General features: G+C 50.7%; 2 protein-coding genes across 3 annotated transcripts; one reads left to right on the top strand and one right to left on the bottom strand.

The window, feature by feature from the left end:
* Positions 1-1166: 1166 nt before the first annotated feature.
* TOP3A (DNA topoisomerase III alpha) lies at positions 1167-12537 on the bottom strand. 2 transcript variants are annotated; one of them, XM_074919056.1, is made up of 20 exons: positions 12474-12537; positions 11899-12152; positions 10689-10748; positions 10208-10281; positions 9515-9590; positions 8860-8968; positions 8426-8569; positions 7793-7963; positions 7464-7564; positions 7254-7328; positions 7051-7133; positions 6724-6931; positions 6366-6551; positions 5801-5930; positions 5280-5393; positions 5034-5199; positions 4484-4627; positions 4079-4201; positions 3069-3796; positions 1167-2021 (listed from the first exon to the last, which is right to left on the bottom strand). In XM_074919056.1, the coding sequence occupies exons 2-20, from the start codon at positions 12082-12084 to the stop codon at positions 1843-1845; spliced, it is 3057 nt and encodes a 1018-aa protein (XP_074775157.1). In that variant the 5' UTR covers positions 12085-12152; positions 12474-12537; the 3' UTR covers positions 1167-1842. The 2 variants fall into 2 exon arrangements, with proteins under 2 accessions (XP_074775157.1, XP_074775158.1); XM_074919057.1 differs by lacking the exon at positions 10689-10748.
* A 299-nt stretch (positions 12538-12836) lies between these two features.
* Positions 12837-22695, top strand: SMCR8 (SMCR8-C9orf72 complex subunit). The gene is made up of 2 exons (XM_074918872.1): positions 12837-15460; positions 18203-22695. The coding sequence occupies exons 1-2, from the start codon at positions 13107-13109 to the stop codon at positions 18654-18656; spliced, it is 2808 nt and encodes a 935-aa protein (XP_074774973.1). The 5' UTR covers positions 12837-13106; the 3' UTR covers positions 18657-22695.
* Positions 22696-22756: the final 61 nt, after the last annotated feature.

The raw sequence follows: 22756 nt of genomic DNA, 5'->3' as shown, positions 1-22756 counted from the left end.
CCGTGCTAAGGGCTGAAGAGCTCCTCCAGCTGCGGTGGCATTCTGGAGAACCACCCAGTGCTGCCCAGGGTGTCCCCTGCTTCATCGAGAGCTCAGGGGTGGTCAGGCCCTGTTCTGCAAGGCCTTTCTCTTCCTCTTCCAAAGCCCTAGGCCCACAGAGCGCCCGGCTGCTGCATGAGCTATCTGGACGCTGAGCTCATGCCATCTCCCCAGCGGCTCCAGCTCCTCGGCTGCCTGAACAAGGGTTAGACCAGTAAAGCTGGTAAGGGCTGATGCCATCGGCAACGCTTAACCTGCTGCCTGTGTGCCACACAAATGCTTTCCACTGCTGCTGCTATTCAGAGGCTGCTGCCCAGACTTCTGCCGTGCTTTTGCCAACTCAGTGATTGCATTACACCTCGTAATCCTGTTATTTTAGCCAGCAGGTCTGTATTTTTAGGCCACAGCTGTTAATCGTGGGAGTGTGGGGTGCAGGGAAATGCTACCCAAGTTCTCCTGATCTTATTCCTGAGAGCAATGGGCTGCTGCAGAGTTAAAGGCATTCTTCTCTCTCGTGTGGACCTTAAAGCCAATTTGTACTGCTGTGCTCTCCTCTGCTTCCAGGTACCCCCTACAGAAAGTGCTTCAGCCTCCTGGCTGTTGCCTGTCACCTCAGGACTTACCCCGGGGAACGGCTCTGTGTCCAGGGGCAGGGTCCTGGGCAGCATCGGGGGCCCTGAGGGAAAACAATACTGTCCTCCAGCAGAAAAGGACACAGGAATCTTGTGGATCTACTTTCTTTGATGTACAGAGGAAGCGCCAACAGAGAGGGAGGAGGTAGCCTGGAGTTCAGCCTAAACTAAGTGCAGGGAAACAGAACCTCCCTTCAGTCCAGCCAGCTGTTGGTCGGTCTGTCCCCGGGCAGCAACACCACAGCAGATGCAGCTGGTGAGATAAAAGCCCTTTCCCTACCCCTCTGCAGCTCACTTCTAACTAACTGCAGGGAGTTTCTGCCAAGAAAGCTGCTGTATTGTTCTGATGAGTGAGTGGAAAGAGCAAGATTTAGGTGGATGCTTTTACAGTAATAGCTTAACTATTTTAAGGAGGAAGAAATAATAAGGCAGAGTTAAGATGACACTGTACTGAATTTTAAAATTAAATAATCTTTTAATAAGAAACTTACTAGTTTGACAAAAAAACTTCCATTAGCTAGCAGCATCACAGAGGCATGCCTCAAGGTTTGAGGAAGAACTTGGTTTCAAATTCAGAACTGTCTAAAATGAAGCTGCCCAGCTTCCCCTTCAGGGCAAGCCCCAGATCCAGCTTCTCTGCCCCGGGTCCTCCTTCAGTGCAGGTGAACCAAGGTAAGGGGCATGGCTCTGTGACAAAAAAGGAAAGGGGAATGTTGCTCCGGTAACATCAGTTTAGAAGAGAAAATACAACTCCACACTGTGGAAAGCCAGGGACTGGGAAGAGCTACACAGCCCCAGTGTCTGAGTGGCTACAAGGCAGCTCTTCCTTGGGTGGAAAGGCTGCGTATAACCGCTGCCACGGCAGGAGCTGCAGGTGGACGAGATGCAGTGCTGTTTTCTCAGCAAATTCAGTTTCAAAATCCTTCCTTGAAGTGTTCAGGCTATCCCAATCTGCTCAGCAGAAGAGCAGCAGAAAATAGAGGCTGACACCAGTAGCAGAGCCACCTTCTAAAGCTGGTTGAACCCCTGCTGCCTGGGCATGTAATGCACGTGTGAGGACAGTATCCCTTGGCAGGAGCAGCCTGCAAACAGCCCTTCCGCAAACTCAGATTTGTTTCTAGACTCCAGTTCTTGTTCCTGCAGCAGCTTGTAACCCCAGAACCTTCCAGGCTCAGTGGTTTTGAGGGCAGGTTTTCCTAGTGTGGCCAGGCTGGTGGCAAATGCTACAGGTCCGTGGCTTCTTAGCAGTGGCTCCTGAGGAGAGACTGCTTGGTCTCTTGGCTTTACTTCCCAACCCTCTTGAGTATCCACTGTTGCCAAAGTGGTTCAAAGAGACATCTCCAGAAGGCCCTAGAGAGAAACAACTTGCATTTAGGTACCTTTGAAAATCTAAGTAGGTGAGAAACAGAAGATAAGTTCAAAATGGCAGATCAAGGATTTTACTATCCCAGCCACTCAAGATTATTCCAGAAACTACACTTGCTTCAGACTTGTCTAGACAGTTAAATGTTACCCATTTGTCTTGCAGTATTAGAGAAATGTGGGAAGAGAACAGGGGAAACTGATCTGCCTGGTTGTATGCTCTGGTTTACAGCTGAAGCAGAAACAAGAAAACATGCCAGGGGAAAACTTGCTTTTTAAGTAGTTTTGAAAACTTGATTCTACCCCTTTTGGCCCAAATGTCTTAGGAGGAGGCCAGTGTTAAAGATCTCTCTCAGACCACATCTCTACCTCTGTACTTTGCTCACTGTCCCTTCACATCAGTGCTCTTTCTTTTGCACCCTTATTTTGTGATTATTTTTATGGGTACTTGTTTTCAGCATCTTTCCACAGCAACCACACTGAGTTTCTCAGCTCTGATCAAAGCTTCAGCCTTGGCCTTTCACTGCATTTCTAAACTAGGACAGAGGGAGCAGCGTAGTTTCCCTGGCATGACAGAATGGGGTTTAAGATCCCCAAAAGTGATGCCACTGCTTCAACTCTGCACCAAGTCGGTACCAGCTCTCACAGAGCTGAGCACTGTGATTTGGGAGGACAAATTCCCAGAATGACTGTTGGAAAGAGTACTGGGCTTTATCCAACGAGTCACGGACAGCCAGATGCTCACGCTTACTGTACACAGAAGCAAAACATCCTGCTTGGAGCAGATGTGTGCTATGAGGACATACCCTGCTAGCACTTGGACAGGTAAGCCAGACTTGGGAGTTACAAGCAACATTTGAAGTGCTGTAATGCTGTAGGCGGATGTTCTAAAGGCAAACCTGAAGTCTGTTAAATGTGTGACCTGCTACAAGAGCTGTCATGCTGCAGCAGCATCGCACACATGAGAGAAGTGTGTTCAGTTTAGCTTTAAGAACAGTCTCTAACCCTTGCCTCTCCCCCCAAGCCCGGCCTTACCTGGTGCCACATTTTCATCTGCCCACTGGAAGAAGCCACACTGCTGCTCTCGGGGTTTAGAGCAGGTGTGGAACTGCCGCCCTTTGTTGGGCCCATCCTTTTGGACGGTGCGTGTGACGGCGGGCTGGTCACACCTGCAGACTGTGCCGCCTCCTGAATCAGAGCTGTTGCTTCCAAAGAACTCTGGGTCTCTCCCTCTTGGGCGCTGAAATCCTGCTGGGCCCCTTCCTGCAAAGGGCTGGGGCAGCTCAGAGCCCTGCAGACCCACATTGTTTCTGTCCTCTGACTGCTGATCAGCCCAGAGAAAAAAGTTGCAGGTACCGGTACTGCATTTATAAAACCGCCTGCCCTGATTGGGCCCTTCCTTGCGCGCAGTTAACAGCAGGGCTTCACTCCCACAGTTGCACACCACAGCGTTGTTCTCATCGTCTGGAGCAGCCAAAGGAGCAGGCCTGGGTGTTCCCCTTGAGCTCAAGGAGAGTAGATGTCCCGGTGCCAGGTTTGTGGTCCCTCTCACGTGCCTGTTTTCACCACTAGCTCTGTTAAAAGAGGTGTTGACATGCATGTGATTTGCTTGCTGGCTGGCTGACGAAGCAGGTTGGGAGGACCTGTGTAAATATTTCAGGTCTAAGAGCTCTTTTAGCATGTCATCACAGCCTCCGATGCAACCAACAAATTCCAGGGGCATCACCGGTGGAACGCTGCCTCTCTTGAACTTAAACTTGAGTCTGAAAGGAAAGAAAGAATTAAGTCTCCCAGTTCATATAACCGCTCATCAACAGACCTTGATTTGGACTCGATGTTTAATTTTTCTTCTAAATTCTGTTATGCTTACGGGTTTCCCCAACCCCTCTTCTTTGTATCCCCAAGCCATGAGAGCGCTACTCCAGCTTTCCAAGACTGGAATGGAAAATAGTTACCCAGCCTAGTCCACAGAAGTCTCTAGCCCTAATGGCTAACACGTAATGTGTGAGAGGTTATGTCTCCCCATGGGATAAGTGCTGACCTACCTGTGAACTGGATGCGGTTTACACACAGCACAGACACTGTCGTCCCTGGACACGTCCAGCACGAAATCAGGGAACCAGACTGCCGTTTTACAAGCTGGGTAGCCCATGCAGCTGAGATAGAACCTGCCACAGGACAAAGGCACCAGGTGAGGAAGAGGCAAAGTCAAAACAGTCACTCATCTGTTCATCTGTATTCTCAGCCATCAGAAATTGTCAAAACAACAATTTTTAAGTGCAAATATGTACTTGAGAGAGCTGAGTCCACACAGCTTACATAGCTAGTGGAGTTAGCTAGCTGCAGCCCAAGTTTTTACACTTGCTGCAGAGGGGACATAAATGAATAACGCCTCAAAAAACATAAACCAACGCAGAAGGCTATGCTCTACAACAGGGAAGATCACCAACCCGCCGTTCTTCTTGGTCTTCAGGACCATGTCATTGTTGCACTGTGGACACTTCCGAACAGCAACAGGCATTGCTGGGTAGACCTCCTCTTGCTCTGCAATTTCTGTGGCTTCTCCAAAATACTGAGCCAAGGCCTGGTCCAACCTATAAAGAAACAAGCAGAGCATCCTGTGTGTCTCCTCTGCGAAGAGCAATGGGGCTCTGCAGTGAACTAGCGCCTGCTGCCCTCCACCCAGCCCCTCTGAGCTTCTCCACAGGTACGCTGATACAGCACCATGCCTCTGGAACAAGCTGTGGGTGTGGGTACAGTTGCCATCTCCTTCAGCCTGCTCTGAATTTAATCTTAGGGGTTTCAGCCAAGATGAGCAGTCAGTTGGCACCAACTCATGACAGTGTGCCAGGCTGCGAGTCATCCCTTCCCATGCAAATCCTACACACAGCAGGCAGAGCTCCAGGAAAACAGTGTGACAGGATTCCTCAGCCCCAGGTGAGAAGCCAGCACCTCCCAGAACAGCAAAGCAAAGCAAAAAAGGGCAAAGACAGGACTCACTTGTTGGCTCTGGCCACAGCTTCGATGAAGACTTGCTTGTACTTTTGGATCTGCTGTTGCAACACTGCAGATTTATCTTTCTTCCCCTCACAGATGAGTTTCAGATCAGCCTCCAGCTCAGCTCGAAGGTCAGGCTTGGACATCTCGTAGCCCATGGAGTCATAGCCTGAGGAACACGCGGCACGGTAAATGAAAGGAAGGAGCAAGCAAGGAACCTGCCATCTTCCTAACAGGCATTGCCCTTACCTTCAACCAGCCCCATGCCCAGGTGACCTGGGAGGAATCGCTGATCCGCCGTAAGGCCCACGTACATCCGCGTCTTAATCGTCTCAATGTGCTCAGCGTGAGTGGCATCAGTCCCTGAAAGCAGACAGGTTAGTTGAATTAGGTGCTGAGGAGAGATTTCCCCTGTGCCTAATGCAGAGAGCAAGGTGCTAAAGGGACAAGGAGACAACTTATGGGCAGGAGCAGCACTGCCCTCATGTCCCACTGGTACTGAGGCCAACAAGGTGCTGGCAGGCACACCTTGGACCCTAAACTGCACATCTCCCCAGGTACTGGGGGCACTCTGCAGGCTCCTTAGGATCTCTGGACTTTGCCCACAGGTCTCAACTATCCTTTTGTTCTGTACATTTAAGTGATTTCTTAACTGAAGTGACATTTAGAGAATTCCCTACTCTGAGGGTGGGACAGAACTTTGAGAAGTTGAGAAGGAGTTCGTGAACAAAGCTCTCCCAAGAGCAAAAGGCCACGCTGTCAATACTGACCAATGCCATGTTTCTCCATGAGAGCAATGAGATCCGCTTCTGTGAGGAGCAATGGAGGGCTGGTTTCCCCATCCACCATCTCCACTGTAGTGGGCTGAAAGCGAGACCCTTTCTCATACAGTGGGATAACCTGAAGGGAAGGAGAATCTCTTTGAAACTGCCTTCTGGTCCATTCACTGAAGACAAAATGTCATGCTAAAGGCAGGCTAGTGCAGTCATAGAGCAGTACCCTGCGCTGGAGGAGATCCAGTCTCAGGGTCCTCAAGATTAGCCACTAATGAGCCACCAGAGCCACAGAATGGCAACTGCAGCTCCTCTGGGTGAGTCCAGTCAACTCCACAGCCCTGTGTGGCCTCTGCTGTGGTGTCAGAAGGGGAAGAATCTATGCAAAGCTGACACAATAAAGCTGCACAGGTTTTCAGCAGAGATGGCTCTGAGTGAAACAGCCAGTGGGCCAGAAATTGTCAAAGGACGTTCTGTAGAGGGGTCTGAAGTCAGCAGTGACGTGTGATTTTAAACTCCAGGTACTTTAGCCTCTCCCGTCTACGCTATTTGAGGGTATTACCTTATCGCTCCACTTCTCATAAGGATAGACTTCCAGATAATTTCGGGCCAGGATCATTAGTCCTTGAGCAATGAATTGCTCATTAGCAATGTCGATCTCCACAGTTGTTTCCTGTCCCTTGGCATCTTGAGAGCAGCAAGCCAAAAAATGGCGCACAATGAATTCATATAGTCTCTGCTCATTGCCCTAATATCAAACAGAAAAAGAGGGTCAGTGTCCTCCTGTGTTAATAAGAGGTCAAGAAATATTAGTGAGAGCTCAGGTGACGATACTGTGCTAATGACCCTATTATTAAGACTTCTATATTTATCTATCAAGCAATACAAACCATCCAGTTATCTGCCTTTGTTAAACTCACCTGCAGGTTAGCAGTGTATTTTGTGGGGTGAATGGGAGGGTGAGCCTGATCTGATTTGGTTCCACTCCGAGGGGTTGGCCCCCCCTGATCCAAAATCCTCTGTGCAAATGCTCCCCAGTTTGGGTCCTGTGTTTGCTGTTGTACTAAGGCAGAGAGGTTCAGCTCCTTGGGGAAAATGTTGGTCTCAGTTCGAGGGTAGCTAATGAACCTTAAGGAGAAAGGCAGAAGAGTGCTTTAAGAGGCGCTCCAAGATGCTTCCCGCTTTGGACTAAAGGCTGTTTACTTTTGAAAGAATTAAGTTTACCAAGCCAAGCCTTGCTTTCTTACCCTTGAGTATAGAGTTTTTCTGCTATTCTCATGGTTTCCTTTGCATTTATTTTCAGTTTGCGGGAAGCCAGCTTCTCAAGTTCCTGTGTTGTGTGGAGCCAGAAAAAGAAAAAAGAAGTATTTGTGCATAATTCAGAGCGGTGAGTAAAGTATCTGTTCAAAGCATCTTTCAGATAAGTCCCTTCAGCAGAGTTCAAACGTACCACAGTGTCCAGGGGCAGGGGCCTCCATTTGCTCTTTGGCTTGCTCCCAACCTCAACAACAGTTGCTACCGGATCCTAAACACAGAGCAAGCAAAATGCAAAATCTCCTTTAGAGTTTACACAAACTGTTCTTTAAAGCTCTTGTGCAAGACGGATGCAGGAAATGCTTGGCCGATACTGGATTATACAACTATTTTCAAGCTTTCCTACCTCCATACACATCTGGTAAAGGATCAGGCATGCGGTGTGATTAAAGAGCCGGTTTCTCTTCCAGCTGAAGACCACGCTGCCATCTTCATGATCATGTGTCACTGGTGAACAACAGATCCGAGTGATATAGCAGGAATACAAAGGAAATACAGCAGAGGTGGGGGGCCACGCTATTGGGAAACGTCTTAGTTCTGCTTAGTGGTCACAGCAAAGGAAGCGGAAACCACCTCTGCAGCACTGTTTGTTTGTTTGTTGCCCTGATGTTTTCCCTTTCTATACACAATAAGCCCTTTCAGATGAAGCCCAGGACTTGCTTTCCCCAGACATACCTTTAATTTTATAGAAGGCTTCAGGAACAAAGGCTTGGATGGCTTTAAAGCGCTCAACTACAAACCCCAGTGTTGGGAACTGGCAGCTACCATAGCTGATCAGCTGATCTGCTAAAATATCCGGGAATATCTTCTGGAGCCTCAGTGTCTGGAATCTGGTGAAGGCAGCACCTGAGAAAACAAAACGGACACCAGAACTGAGTAATACAACATTGGAGGAGAATCACAACACTTCAGATGGTCCTTTTTAATACTCTTAATTATTAATTTAATACTCAAAGTTGCAGAAGCCTGTCAGTGCTATGTGAGCTATAAACTTAACACTTGCTTCAAAGAGCATGTTTCTGGTAAAACATAAGATGTGATTTAGTTGTATCTGACCTAAAAATCAGATTTATGATACTACAGAGGATAATTCTGTCCCGTGTTGGGGACAGAGTAACACGTGACTTCCAAACGCCCCTTGCTGGGCTTTAACAATGCGCATTCAAGTATTTATAGACAACAAGCTCTACACTGATAACAAAGCTGTCACCTGCCTACCTACCACACTGCTGTTCGCTTCCCTTTAGAAGAGGTGTGTGCAGCAGCTCAAGCCTGGCAGCTGCTCTTATCTCCAGCACGTTTACGTACCTATCCTGAGGTCCAGCTCCTGCCGGACATCGACAGCATCGCTCGTTTTTTGATCTGGTTGGGTGAGGTTCTCACAGGCTGTTCTGACAGCGTGAAGTGTAATCTCTGAAAAACGGGCTCGGAAAACCTGGAGGTTTGGCTTTACTGTCAGACAAAAAAAGAGAAATCAAAGAGCGACTCAAACACCAACAGAAAGGAGCAACTAATGAACAGCTATCTTTGAACGAGTATGCTGTCAACCTATTCTATAGCTTTCTAATAGCTAAAATTATTTCTGGTCTATCAGAGCCACGTTTATCAGAACTACAGTCAACACATTTAACCTGGACACAGTAATGTTGAGAATACGCCTGTTACGAGATCTCTGAGCAGCAATACCTGTTAAATCAGTGCTTTAATGGAACTCAGATTGATGCAGAAGATGCTCTACGCACCAGCTTTGCAAACGTGAATTATCTCAAAGCCAATGTTCTCTCCTTCTCGATCACAGTCGGTCCAGATCATCAGAGCTTGGCACTGCTGGACTTCTCGTTCGAGGGTTCTCTGAGATGAGAAAACAACATAGAGTGAGACAGACCAGGCCACTTGCTCTGTCATTTCATTTTAGAATGACTCACTAACAACATGAAATGCAGTGTGTATCCATAGAGATAGACTGGTGCAATAACATTTTGTGTTATTGTAATTGTGTCCCTCATACTATTAGGGAGCTTTCAAAAGAACTGAGTCATTGATTTACACCTAACTGTTAAAAAGCATAGCTTGGATAGGATTGTACCACAATCTTTTTCTGAAAGTGTCATTGTTTGTAAAACTGAGATGCAATTGCCAATCCCACCTTGCTGGAAAAAACATTTCTACTTCTAGCAAAGCAGTTGTTCCTTTACCACACTAACTGTACAGAAGCAGGAGACTTTCAATATCACAACTGAACAGCATATATAGTCCTAGCAAATGCAGGAGGAATTTGCTAAATTGTAGAAACTTAGATGTTCAGGACAAAGGTACAATCGTCCTTCTGTCTGAGACAGTTATTCGTAGAACTAAACTCTGAACTCAGTTTCAGGGATACTCTTAGAAACAACCTACCTTGATATCCACGTAATTTTCTGGGCAATACTTCTCAATTTCAGCCTCAAAAAGAGCTAGAGGGTTGCAGCTATGCCTGGTAAACAGAGGATAAACAGTGTGCATAACAAAAACTAAAACATATGCTGTGAGACACTAACTGGTGCTTTCTTGTGAGGAAGCGCTGTTTGAGTACTGGAATTAATAATATATTTTATTATGGGCCTCTTCTTAGGCCACTTAGAGTTCACATGAAATACTGAGTTACCCTTAAAAGCAACGGAACCAAAAAACAACCACAGAAAACAACAAATCTGGAAAACAGCCCTGAACAGGCAACTTCTCTTATTTAAAGCACAGAGGACAAAGGGGAGGGAAGCTAGAGAAAGCACTTCCCTTACCAGGACAACTCCCAGTGGAACAAAAACCACAAAAACATCAGTCAAGTGCTGGAAACAGTTTCATTCCTTGGGTCTGCTTTAATGTATTTTAACCAATATTACAATGGCAGGGTTTTTTACTGCCCTGAAATCAGTAATTTTAACCAATATTTTAGCTATTCTATATAAAATTTGGTACTCATCCCTGCGCTGCACGCAGTGTCAGGATCCCTCCCTGCTCCCCAGCCTTTGAACTGGCAATGCCCCCTCAGCTCAGGGCTGAAGGCAGAAGGTGACAGCCCCCCCTTCCTGCCAGGGGGTACTAAGTACTAACCATTTTCGAAACGGCAGCTTAAAATCGTGAGCCAGTAAGTGTCCTGACACCGATGTCATCACCATAGTAACGTTCTGCAAGAGACAGAGCAAGATAATTAGTGCCTATCATTTGCTAAAAACTACCCACAGCCCCAAGATTTTGACGAACTTCTCAATTTACACAATCAGTGACATGTAACAAGCTCTTCTCTCTACTGGCAGCTAAATCTACGGCCTCTTCATCAATTTTTGTAGGAAGCTCCCAATTCTAAATAGCAGCATATTTTTCACTGATATAAAAACCAGAAAGTTGAAAGACTTGAAGCAATAAAACAGGTCAGTGGTTGAGCCAAGAAAAGAACATCCGACTTTTCCTCATCTTTGGACAAAATAGCCCCATCACTGGATATGTGTTTCGTAACTTCTGACAAATGGCTTTTTTTTAACAATTAGTATTTTGCACTTCTCTAATCCAGCAGTAGAATGAAAGAAAACTCTACCTGGCCAAACATCTGGTAGTCGTATTCATAGATCTTGTTGAACTTGGAAAACCCTTCTCGCTAAAAGGAAAAGGAAAGTTGCTGAATTTCTGGCTTCTAACAGAAACCAAACGCATTCCGCCTCGCTTTATACACGCTGTTACAGCACAACACAGCACGGGGCACGTGAAAACCAGGTACTGTCCTACAGCAAGGTGAACAGAAATTGCCTGTATCATTTATGAAGACACTGAAATGGTGCTTTCCAACATAAAAGTATTTTAAACTATGCCTGAAGGTGCTGCCAGGGTTATCATCCTGCCGATAGCGATGACAGACAGTGGGAACAGATTTGTTCAATTGGGCTGGCCAGTTATATTCCTGGCAAACAACTGTCCTGCTCCAAATGCCAATGAGTCTGTCAGCTCCAGATCGCCGAGACTACCTTCCACCTAACTGAGACTTGTGGAAGTTTCTAGATTGGGTATTTGCTGCTTTTTCTAGAAAAGCAGAACAATATCTTTCTTGCTTGGGACCATCAGTGCTCAGGTTGTCAGTAACACCTTTCATTCAAATATAATTCTGGTCTAGAAGCACTTTCTAGTTCCTTAGTGTGGAAATACCAAGTAATTATGCAAACTGTTAAAGGTCACAAAACAAAGCAGCAGAGAGATCTTTGAACTCCTCCAAACCACAGACCATCTTTGCTTTATTATGTGAACTTCAGTAAACCCCTGACACTTGCTGACGCTGCAGAAGCGGTGCTTTTTGACTGAGAAATACACGCTAACAGATGGTTTCAGCTCCCAAAGCCTTTCGTGTACACTGTGAAGCTAGGAATGACACAGGGCTCAGTGCCCGGAGAAGGCAGTATGGGTGGAGGGAGAGCAGCTGGGGAGCTGAATTCCAACAGGACTTAAGTCACAAGGAAAAAGGGACTCCCAAATACATTTTGGCAAGCAGTGTTTGTCCACAAAAGAAAGCTATTCTTGTACCCTCATGCAATCAGAAGTGGCCAGAGACAAAAATGGTGCAAGATGTCACACATGCTTATGTGAACTGCCCGTGCCAAGCTCTGCTGAGGGGGCTGAGGCTGCCACACAAGACAGAGACTACACCTGAGACCAGGACTGTGCTGCACAGTGGCCCTGGTGAGCTGACCCTTTCCAGTCAGCTAAACCAGACCAGAACACATATTGGGAAGCAGTAAGGGGATGTGGTGTATGCCTACCCGTCGCATTCTGCTGTTGGAGAGCAGATCTGCAATCCCTCGGGCAGCATCATTCTTCTCAGCCACGCATAGGACCTTCCGGATCCTCTGCAACGCCATGTCCTCCGCAGCCCGGGAGAAGAGACGCCAGGGCTGCGGCAGCATCCTGACCACGCAGTTAACAAAGAGCCTCGCTTGAAAGTTCATGACAAGAGGTGGTGACAGCTCCCGCGAGGCCAAGGCATGCTGCTGTGTCCTTGCCTTGGGGCCGGATCCTGCCGAGGATGAAGAGCGATCGCTGAATGTCCCGTGCACGGCCCTGGTCAGCCTTTAATCGGCGACCCCGGGAGGGCCCAGGGCATCCTCTGCCCAGCTGCCCCGGCGGCATTCACGGCGCAGAGCTGCACGGAGCTGGAGGCTTCTCCTCCCACCAGACGCAGTTACCCGGCGGGTGCTGCCCGCCCCAGGCAGGGTCCCCAGCCCCCTCTGCCCTGTCAAGGCCTTCCTCCCTCAGGCCGGGGCTGCCCCCCACCCACCGCAGCCGGGGCAGGACAAGGCCCCCACCACCCCTCGACCCTGGCCGGGCTCTCCCTCACCCGGAGCAGCCCCTACCCGACCGCCCGGTTTCCCGCCGGCCGGGCTCCCCTCTCCCGCGCTCACTCTGTCGCAAACAGCGGCGGGACGCGGCGCGTTTTTCCTCATCGTTACGCCCTGCCGTAAAGCGCCACTGTGGCGGGATCGAACCACAGTTCCCAGGATGCCCCGCGGCGCCCCTCAGCCGTTTTCCCCCGCCGTCCCGCCTCGGTTTGCTGTTTCCTCCGGTGGCCGGGGCTGCCCCGGGTTAAGTAACGCCAAGAGATGGCAATGGTTTAAAAGAAAAAAAAAAAGCCAAAATGCGTAAAGGGCGAGGACGGGTATGGTGATTGCGCTTCTGGGCGGCGGGGTGAGAGGTCGCGGCGTCATGTGACCCCAAGATGGCTGCGGGGCTGCGGCGTCCGTGAGGGGAAGCGGCTGAGCGGGGCCCGGTGAGGCAGCGGGGCCGGCGGCTCCCGGCCATGGCGGAGGCGTGAGGCAGCGGCGGCGGGAAGAAGGGGCTGCGGCGGGGGCCCGGCTGCGGGCAGGCCGGGGCCGGGGCCGGGGCTGCGGCGGGGCCTCCCGCAGGGCCCGGCGGTGGCGGGGAGGACCGGAGGGGCCTCGCTGCTCCATGTCGGTCTCATCCTGAGGGAAATATGATCAGCGCCCCTGACGTGGTGGCCTTCACCAGAGAGGAGGAGCTGGAGGATGAACTGTACAGCGAGCCGCCTCTGCCCGAGGAGTACTCGGTGCCGCTCTTCCCCTTCGCCAGCCACGGCGCCAACCCCTGGGCCAAGGTCGCCAGCTCCAAGTTCACCCGGGACTTCATCCTCATCTCCGAGTTCTCGGAGCAAGTGGGGCCCCAGCCCCTCCTGACCATCCCCGATGACACCAAAGTGTCGGGCACTTTTGATCTCAATTATTTTTCCCTCCGGATCATGTCAGTGGATTACCAGGCTTCCTTCGTGGGGCACCCTCCCGGCTCTGCCTACCCGAAGCTGAACTTTGTGGAGGACTCCAAGGTGGTGCTGGGGGACTCGAAGGAAGGGGCATTCGCATACGTCCACCACTTGACTCTGTACGACCTCGAAGCCAGGGGTTTTGTGAGGCCCTTCTGCATGGCCTATATCTCTGCTGACGAGCACAAAATCATGCAGCAGTTTCAGGAACTCTCCGCTGAGTTCTCCAAAGCTTCTGAATGCCTAAAGACAGGGAACAGAAAAGCTTTTGCTAATGAACTGGAAAAGAAACTGAAAGATCTCGACTACACTAGGACTGTCCTGCACAATGAAACCGAGATACAGAAGAAAGCCAATGATAAAGGGTACTACACAACCCAAGCCATCGAGAAGGCCAACGAGCTGGCCAGCGTGGAAAAGTCTATCATCGAGCACCAAGATCTGCTGAAACAAATCCGGTCATATCCCTACAGGAAGTTGAAGGAGTCTGACTTCCACCCCTACGAGCCGGAGCGTGCGCTGGATCAGGCCAATGTGGGCTGTGATCAGGATCTGACTACCTCCGACCTTGCTGAGCCTGGTGAAACACACCTTTATGGTCATGTGCCGTCCTATACCCCCAAGCTCATCAAAGCGAAGTCTGCCAAATGCTTTGACAAGAAGCTGAAGACACTGGAGGAACTCTGCGATATTTATTTTTTCACCCAAACCCTTGACCAGTTGCAACAGATCGAGAGGACTTTCAGAGGTGACATGTGCTACCTCCTGACAGACCAGATCAGCAGGGCACTCTTAAAGCAACAAACCGTAACTAACTTCCTCTTTGAGGATGCATCTTTTCTGGATGAAAAACCACCTGAAAAACAGTACAGAGGCTGCCAGGGGCTCAGCCAAGATGCCATCGATAGGAAGTGTTTGGAAGAGTTCCCTGCTCCTAAAGTGGTCATTAGCCTGGGATCCTACAAGTCCAGCGTGGAGTGTGTGCCCATCAAGATGGAGCAGGAAATTGATGACTCCCAAGAACCCAAAATGACTGAGTCTGTCACATTCGAACACCAGGAGAACCTGGACTATCTCGATGCAGATATTAAAGGCAGCATCAGTAGTGGTGAGAGCATCGAGGTTCTTGGAACGGAGAAATCTGCATCTGGCTTGACAAAATCGGAGAGCCAGGCCAGTCTACCCATCAGCCCCAGTCCCCAGGTGGGCAGGAGCAAGGTGGGCAGCCAGCGGACCGTCAGCGAGGACAGCATCGAGGTTCTCAGCACATGTCCCTCTGAGTCACTCATCCCGGAAGATTTCAAAGCGAGTTACCCAAGTGCCATTAACGAGGAACCTTACATGGATGATGAAGAGGGAGGCCTTCATTTTGCCTCCAAACTAAACCTGGACAGTGTCGATGAACAGGGAGATGTTTCAAAACAGGAAAACTTAGTGCAGGTTGATTCTGCCTGTTGTATCGGGAAGGAGAGTCCCAACTTCCTCGAGCCTCTGCCTGACCTGGGACAGAAGCCCTGCGACGAGGATGGGGTGGTCAGGATCCCCCCGCAGCCGTACCGGCAGGCTGAGCAGGGGCTGCGTGGGAGCTTCGGGGGTTTCCCCTCCCGCGACGGCATCTCAGGGGGTCTCCTCCCTTACGAGCTTGACTCGCGCTACCTGACAGGCAGCAGGGAGGTCAGTAAGAGCAGCCTGGATGAGTGCTCAGACTCCACAAGCTATATCAGCAGCGCTGCCTCCACATGCTCTGACAGGACCCCTTCTCCTGCTCACCCCGCCTGTCAGGAGAGCGAAAGACACAAAAAAAAGGCCGGTCAGAACGCACTGCGGTTCATCAGGCAGTACCCCTTTGCTCACCCCGCCATCTACTCCCTGCTCAGCGGGAGGACCCTGATCGTGCTGGGGGAAGAGGAAGCAATAGTCAAGAAGCTCGTGACGGCGCTCTCCATCTTTGTGCCAAACTGCGGCGTTTACGCCAAGCCCGTGAAGCACTGGGTCACTTCCCCTCTGCACGTTGTGGATTTCCAGAAGTGGAAGCTGATTGGTCTCCAGAGGTAAATCAAGGATCTGTTTGCTTTATTGGTGTCGAGGTGTACGATAAAAAATTCATCTCCTAGGCAGGAATTTCAGAGGGGAATGGGTGCACAGGGGAGGTCTCTGTCTTATTAGCTACACAACTGCCACGAATTTCTGCTTATGGGATATATTTTGAAGGGGTGTAAATTTGTGGGTTTTATATCCAGCCTCACTTGAGAGTTAGTATTTGAAACATCTGCTGGGCGCTTGCTGCCTGGCTCATACTAGTTATTTGGCCAGGAAGTTTCCCTCTGGTTTAAGTCTTCACCTGGCAAAGCACAAAACAAAGACACGAGTCCTGCTGGTTTCCTGGTCTGATAACAGTGTGCTCCTCGAGTCTCCGCTTTTCCTGTCTCCTGCCAAAACTCTTCCGACATTTCTAGCTAGAATTTTGCTTTTGAAATGGATGCTTTGATACAGGGAGGATGTTTCCCCATGGACCCTAACGAAGAAACAATGCACTGGTGATGAGATGTGTTGCTGAGAGTGTGCTGGCCAGGTGTTGTGGGGAAGGGCAGCAGCATGGAGGATGCAGACCTGCTGGGCTCTTTTTGAGGCACTGCAGATGGACAGGGACTTATTTATAACAAGCCTTAGCGTGGGGGAAAAAAAGTCTGTGGAGCTCAGCAGGCTGCGGTGTTGGGATTGCAGTTCAGATGAAAGGAAACCTGCTCGGGGTGAGGACCATTGTGAAAGCAAGCACCTCTTCCCAACCCCCAGTCCTGAAACGTGGCTTCACAGTTTATATTAACAAATAGCAGTTGCTCAGCTCCCAAAATTTTGGCCCTGCCTTTGTTGCTGTTATGAAAAAGATTTTCTTTGTGTGCTACCAGGATGTGTTTGGTGCTTGGGGTGCAGGTATGACAGGGAATGGCCGTTACTGTCACCAACACGGAAAACATGAGTCAGAGTGGCAGCCCATTGCTCAGAGCTGTGCTGGAATAGCTCCTGAAAGAGTGTTTCAGAGCAGCATGAAAATCAAAATACAGAAATGTGCTTCCTGCTGCTGAGTATTGCATCTCTGGGGTTGCAGATGACAAAATTATCCTAAGCTGTGAGTTTACCCTCATGTCTGTGCTCAGGAGGCAGGGTGACAGCTCTGCCAACAGCTGCTCCCAAACTTCTCTGTCTGTCGGTGAGGTTTTTAAAAGCCCTGAGTGTTTACTTGTTGCTCAATGTTTGTGGTTAGATGCAATTTTTGTAAACAAAATTTGATTATTTTTTTTTTTAAAGAACTGCTTGTAACATGTGTCAGTCATTTAAACTCTCCTCGGTGGAATGTTAATTAAGTGTTGAGTTTAACGTGGGTGCTGTCAGCGAACCATTTGTACAAGGGCTTTGGGAAGGAATTTGGAGGCTAAATTAATTATTCTGGTGAGGGTGCTGTATCTCCTCAGGCCAGACGCTGCCTGGGCACAGGGGTAGCCCTTGCACCAGCAGCTGGGGCTGTGGCTTGAGGCTGGGAGCTGTATCTCAACTGAGTGACTTTAACCCTGCAAAATTGAGGAGCAGGAGGTAGAGTTTGTGTAGGCTTGTAATTTGCGTTTAAATAACATTAATTTAGGCTTGTTGGATGATGGTATGTTGTGAATGTGCTGTGGGTTTACACCTGAGTGAAAAAGGCCCAGACTCAGCCAGGGAATATTCTGATTTAAGGATGGTTCCCTTTTCAAAGGAAGGGCAGAAGGTTTTGCTCTTCTGAGGGCTTTGACCACCTCAGAGCAGCCCCCGCCCAAAACAGCACTGAGGGGAGAGTGGAGCTCTTGGCAAGGGGGGCTGCTTTGGGTTTCTGGGGCTTTGTGGTCACATCTAGAAGCTACCAACTGCTGCAACATTTGCTTCCGTTCACCAAAGATGTCCTATCGCTTCCTCTCCATGTGGCCGAGGGAGGAAGCTGCCCTGAAGCGCAGTGATTTGTGAAGCACTGCACACACAGTGCGGATCAGTGCACGTGGGGGATCCCAGGAATGGAAGTTTCCTTGGGATCTGGCAGGCTAGAGGGACAGGGAAGGGATCTTACCCCTGGACTCAGCCCTGGTGAGGCTGCAACTCGATGAGTAGGTTCAGTCTTGGGCCCCTCCCTCCAAAAAGGCCATTGAATGACTCGAGTGTGTCCAGAGAAGGGCAACGGAGCTGGGGCAGGGTCTGGAGCACAGGTCTGCTGGGGAGCGGCTGGGGGAACTGGGGGGGTTTAGTCTGGAGAAGAGGAGGCTGAGGGGAGACCTCCTGGCCCTCTGCAACTCCCTGACAGGAGGGTGCAGAGATGGGGGATGAGTCTATTGAGCCAAGGACCCAGCGCCAGGCCCAGAGGGAATGGCCTCAAGCTGCCCAGGGCAGGGTCAGGCTGGCTCTGAGGAAGGATTTCTGTGCAGAAGGGGCTGTTGGGCGTTGGAATGGGCTGCCCAGGGCAGGGGGGGAGTCCCCATCCCTGGAGGGGTTGAAGAGTCGGGTTGACCCAGAGCTGAGGGATCTGGTGGAGTTGGGAACGGTCAGGGTGAGGTTCATGGCTGGACTGGAGGATCTTCAAGGTCTTTTCCAACACTGATGATTCTGTGACTATTTGGCCATTCTCTCCCATGCTAGACTTTATTTCCCCGCAGAGGCTCTTGCACCAGCTCATGAGCTAGAGGGAAAGCGTGCATGATACAGGGGCACAGACACTGGCTGCTGCTTAACTGTCTGGTTCCCTCCGGCTGTGACCTCTCCCCTTGCTGTTTCAGGATGGTGTCACCTGCTGGGGTGAACGTGCTGCACACCCTGAGCCGCTACAGCCGGTACGTCAGCATTCTGGACGCCGACAGTAAGACTCTCCGCTGCCCGCTTTACAAAGGCACCTTGGTGTCGCGGCTGGCAGACCACCGCACACAGATCAAACGAGGAAGCACCTACTATATGCACGTCCAAAGTATCCTCACCCAGCTGTGTTCAAAAGCCTTCCTCTTCACCTTCTGCCATCATTTGCACCTTCCCATCAGCGAAAGGGAACCAGAGGAATCTGTAGTGAATCGCAGGATGAACTTTCTGAAGCTTCAGCTAGGCCTTGCCAACGAAGATATCAAAATTGTACAGCATTTAGCTGAGCTGCTGAAGATGCAGTACATTCAGGAACCCGGCCAGGGGGTGAATCCCCTGCTCAGATTTGACTATGTTCCCAGCTTTTTGTACAAAATCTAGCCTTGCGCAGGCTGTCTGCCTGTGTCCTCCGAGTCTGACAAAGCTCATCCGTGCTTGACATTGACGCTGTCTGCAGTAGCTCTCATAGGTCGGGAAGGGGCAAAGAAGCCGATGTGTTTGCATGCGTCTCTGCGCCGCAGAAATCAGTGTCTGAGGGACCGGATTTCTGTGTGGTTCCCTCTAGCCAAGAACGTAGATATTCCATCACATAAAACACCAGGCACTCTGTTTTAAAGTGTTAGAAGGGGCACTGTTAACTTTGCAAATGTATCGTGGCAACATCCCAGGGGGATTCTGGTGTGGAAAGAGAGGTGGGCTGCCTTGGGGATAAATACTTACTGGTGTGCAGCCCCCAAAAATAATGCAGCGTTCCGCACGCTTCTGCCAGAGCCCAAAATGCTGTTGGTCCTTCCTGTGGAGCCAGGGTGGAGACCAGAGGGGAGATGTAAGGGCCACGTAAAGGTTTTTAATCCACTTGTGTCTCATGTGAGTGTAGCTCGGAAGCTTCCTGGCAGGGTGGCAGCTTGCAGTTACCTGTCTGTATGCGGCAGTAGCGGATGGTCTGTCCCTGCCTGCATTTTTCCGAGTTTCCTGGCGCTTCCCAGGACAGATTGTCCCTGGGTGAGCGGGAGCACGCTGGAGGCTCATGTGTTTCTCTCCAGAAAGCGTTTGCTCGTTTCTCTCAGCGTTGTTAAAATCTGGAATGTGGAAGGACTCCCTAATGCTGGCGAGCACCGAGGCGCCCGCGGCTGTGAATGTAGAGCACCGTGCCTTGTTAATTTTTCACGTCTGATTTGCCAGGTGACCTCTGAGAAGGATGGGAGGGAGACCAGGAATCCTCAAAGCATGTGAGCTCAGGGGCGGCCTTTTAAGGAGAGAGGGGAACTGAACAGTTGGGGCAGGGGGCGCCCTCATTTTTAGGTGCTTTTTGTGGTGGGGAAACAGTGCAATTCAGCTGAAGCCACACTGTGAGACAACAGCTGTTAGAGCGGGCTGTAGAGTGCTCAGGAGAGATTGGGGATGAATGTACTGGATTTGTTGTAGCCGTAATAGTTTCAGGTTGGTTTTTTGTTTCTTTTTTTGTTGGGGAGTTGACTTTTGTGCTTTGCAGTAAAGCAGGGTCAGCATCGCTGCATGCTGCTTCTGGCTGAGCCTTCGTCGTGTCTTGACTACCTCTCCTGGGGTGCTCCTGGGTAGCTCTGGATGGGGCAGAACTGCTGCTCTCTGAGCCCGGACACCGAGGACATTCATTTCAGAGCTTCTGTGCCACAGCCTGTGCCATAAAGGTTATGCCACCAGTGCGGTGACACTCCTGGATTGTTCCTGTTGGTGCCGAAAGCCTCGTGCCTGGGCACAGCATTTCTCTCTGGAATCTGGTAGGAGATCTGCTCCTCGGCCACCGGTCCCAGGCTGCTGTTTGCTCTGTCCAGTGCCATGTGGCAGTAACAGCCCCCATGGTCCTTTTAAGCAAGAAAAGCCTTGCTAGGAAAGATGGCCTTGGGTTTATTTCTTTTTAGTACTCTTCTCATTATGGAGTGAGAATAGCTGCGATTGTACAAGATGAGCTGTTGTGTTGTTTGATTTGAGTTTTATTTGTGTTTTTTTTTTTAAACCTCTGTTTATTGTGCTGTTGTGAGGCCGTACTGGGGATGAGTACTATGTTCCTTCTGTGCCCCAAGAAGTTTCTGTGTAGGGACTGGGCTTTGTCAGCGTGACCTAGACCCCACTGAAACTTGTGCTGCTCTGAAACCTCTGTCCCGAAGGTGGGGAGGCTGTCGTCCAGCGCCTGTGCTTCCATACCGCTGCCACCTCTCCCCTGGAAAGGGCTCCCTGGGTAGTGTGGGGGGTACAAACCAACAGGGCAGAGAGGCTGGTTTAAAGTGTTAGTGGTGTTTTTCTGGTGGTTCGCAGTGAGGCCGGCTCAGCTGCACCTGTGATGCTCTCCAGAGGGATTTCCAATGCCAGGGGTTGCTTGGGATGGTGTTTTTCGGTGGTGGTTGGGAAGCGGTGTGGCATTGCCTGTGCTGAAGGCGAGCAGTGTGCCCGTGTGTGAGGCTGCACGCCTTTACAGCCTGGGTAACGGCCTTTTCCTTTCCTAATTGTGCCCTTCTGTTGTGTGTGAACTGGCTCTGCTGGCAAAAGATTTCCATGTCGATCGAAAACGCCTGTTTTCTGGAGTGACTTGAGGTGTCCCCTCGTCAATTCATGCACACCCGAATGGCTTCCACGCTAAAGCTGAGGCGAGATTCCCCGGGGGAAGAGTCAGCTCAGTCCATGAGTAACACAGATGACACCGGGCAGACGCAAGCTCCCTCTGGAGAAGTGCTCAGCACTGCAGCTTGTTTCCTGCTGCAACACAACCTGATGCTATTTTGGTTTGAGGAGGGAGGGATGAACTTCTTTCCAGCTGACTCGCACCTTCCTCCAGGCTGCCGGTGTGGTGTGGGATCAATCATTAGTGTTGGCTGATCTCTTAGTCACGGTGGTCTCGACCTGCGGTGTTCAGCTGCACTCAGAAATGGATAAATAACTCACTTCTCTCTATCAAACCTGTAGTATCAGCAATACTTGCACTACCACCTGTCTGACCTGCTTCATCTCTCTGCCACAGAGCAGCTCAGACTTGTGAGGAGGCTTGCTGAGACGTCGCCTCATTTCAAAAACGGGAGCTCCGCACTATCTGCAACTCTGTTCTTAAGCAGGAGCTGTGGGGAAACACCCTGGAGCGCTCACGGCTCGGTGACCCCTGAGCTCAGGCTCCAGGAGAGGGGGAGTTACGCTGTGTTGGGGCACCTCGGTACAGCCGGAGCCCAACCTGCCCATTTTGGTGGCAGAAATTGCGGGGAGTCCGAGCGCAGCTGGGGGTTCAGAAGCTGAATTCCTCTTTGCTCAGTAATTTTTCCGTCTGACCTTCTGATCCTGTACAGTTAAGATCCCTATATCGGCACTTTAAGACTTTCTCCTCATCTTCACTGTGTTACCTCACAAGTTCCCGCTACTAGCAGACTTACCACAGGTTCTGATCTCCGTCCTAACAGCTCCCGCAACAAATCTCAGCGTGTGTTCGCCAGTTTGCCCAGTGCCGCCCGAGCGCCGCGCGCTGCCGTCCAACCATCCTTCCGCCGGAGCGGGGCCGGTTCCTCGCAGCCCCTGCGCAATACTCGCCGGCTCTCCGGCCAGCGGGGCCACGCGTGGCCCTCGCCCGCTTCCGTGAGCGCTGCCAGCATGCCCCCGCCTCCCGCACGGCTCCCTCCTGTCAGGGAGGGGAGGTTTTAAGCTTGACTGAGAATTCATCAGAGCAAGACTCTCCCCTGGCCAGGAGCACAGGGCTCCTTTTTCTTACCCCTCTGCTTTCCTGCGTTAACAACTCCGACTGCCAACGTGACACTAGCCGGCGGCTTTCAGATCCCACCCCGAGGAGGGTCAGCCATAGGAGCGGGTGATAACCCGACACAGGTTTCATTTCTCAGAGAATAGTGCTCGGATTTTCTTTCATCCAGTAGCAATCACTTCTAAGCAGCTCCAAAGCTGCCTTGCCTTGATTAGGGAGGTACCGCCTATACTCTAGCAATATTCACCATTTTGTAAGGGGTGGGAGAGGCGCATGAGGGGTGAGAGCTGACTGCTCCATACCCCCCAGGCCAGTTTGGGGGTTTTACGGGAGTGGGGGGGCCCTGAGCCCCCCAGTCTGATGGTGGGTGACTGCCCATGCTGTGGATTCGGCGTCTCAGAGAGCTGGGCTGGACGCGGGGCTTGTAGCAACACTTTGAAAAGGCTCCTGGTAATAAGGCACAATTAAAAATTTTAACAAGCTGCCTTGCGCCGCGCAACAGACCGTACCCCCAGATTGGAGGGGTCACAAACCCACCGCACGCTGCTCCCTGAGACGCGTTGTCACTGAAACACAGGGTACCCGATCCCGCTGGGCGCTGGCGCGGGGCTGGGCTGCCAGGAGGCTGTGATGAATTCTCCCCTTATTTTAAAGCACTGTATCCTATTACTGCATGTCGAGTTCCGTGTGCGTGCCCGTGCGTGCCGAATGCTTGCGTCGGTAGTTAGAGCGAGTGTGACCGGGAGAAATCCAAGAAGCATGTCTTAGT

The sequence above is a fragment of the Athene noctua genome, chromosome 15 (genome assembly GCF_965140245.1).
Source record: "Athene noctua chromosome 15, bAthNoc1.hap1.1, whole genome shotgun sequence".
NCBI lineage: Eukaryota > Metazoa > Chordata > Aves > Strigiformes > Strigidae > Athene > Athene noctua.
The sequence above is the reverse complement of the archived record's forward strand: the minus strand, read 5'-3'. Positions and strand labels throughout refer to the sequence as shown.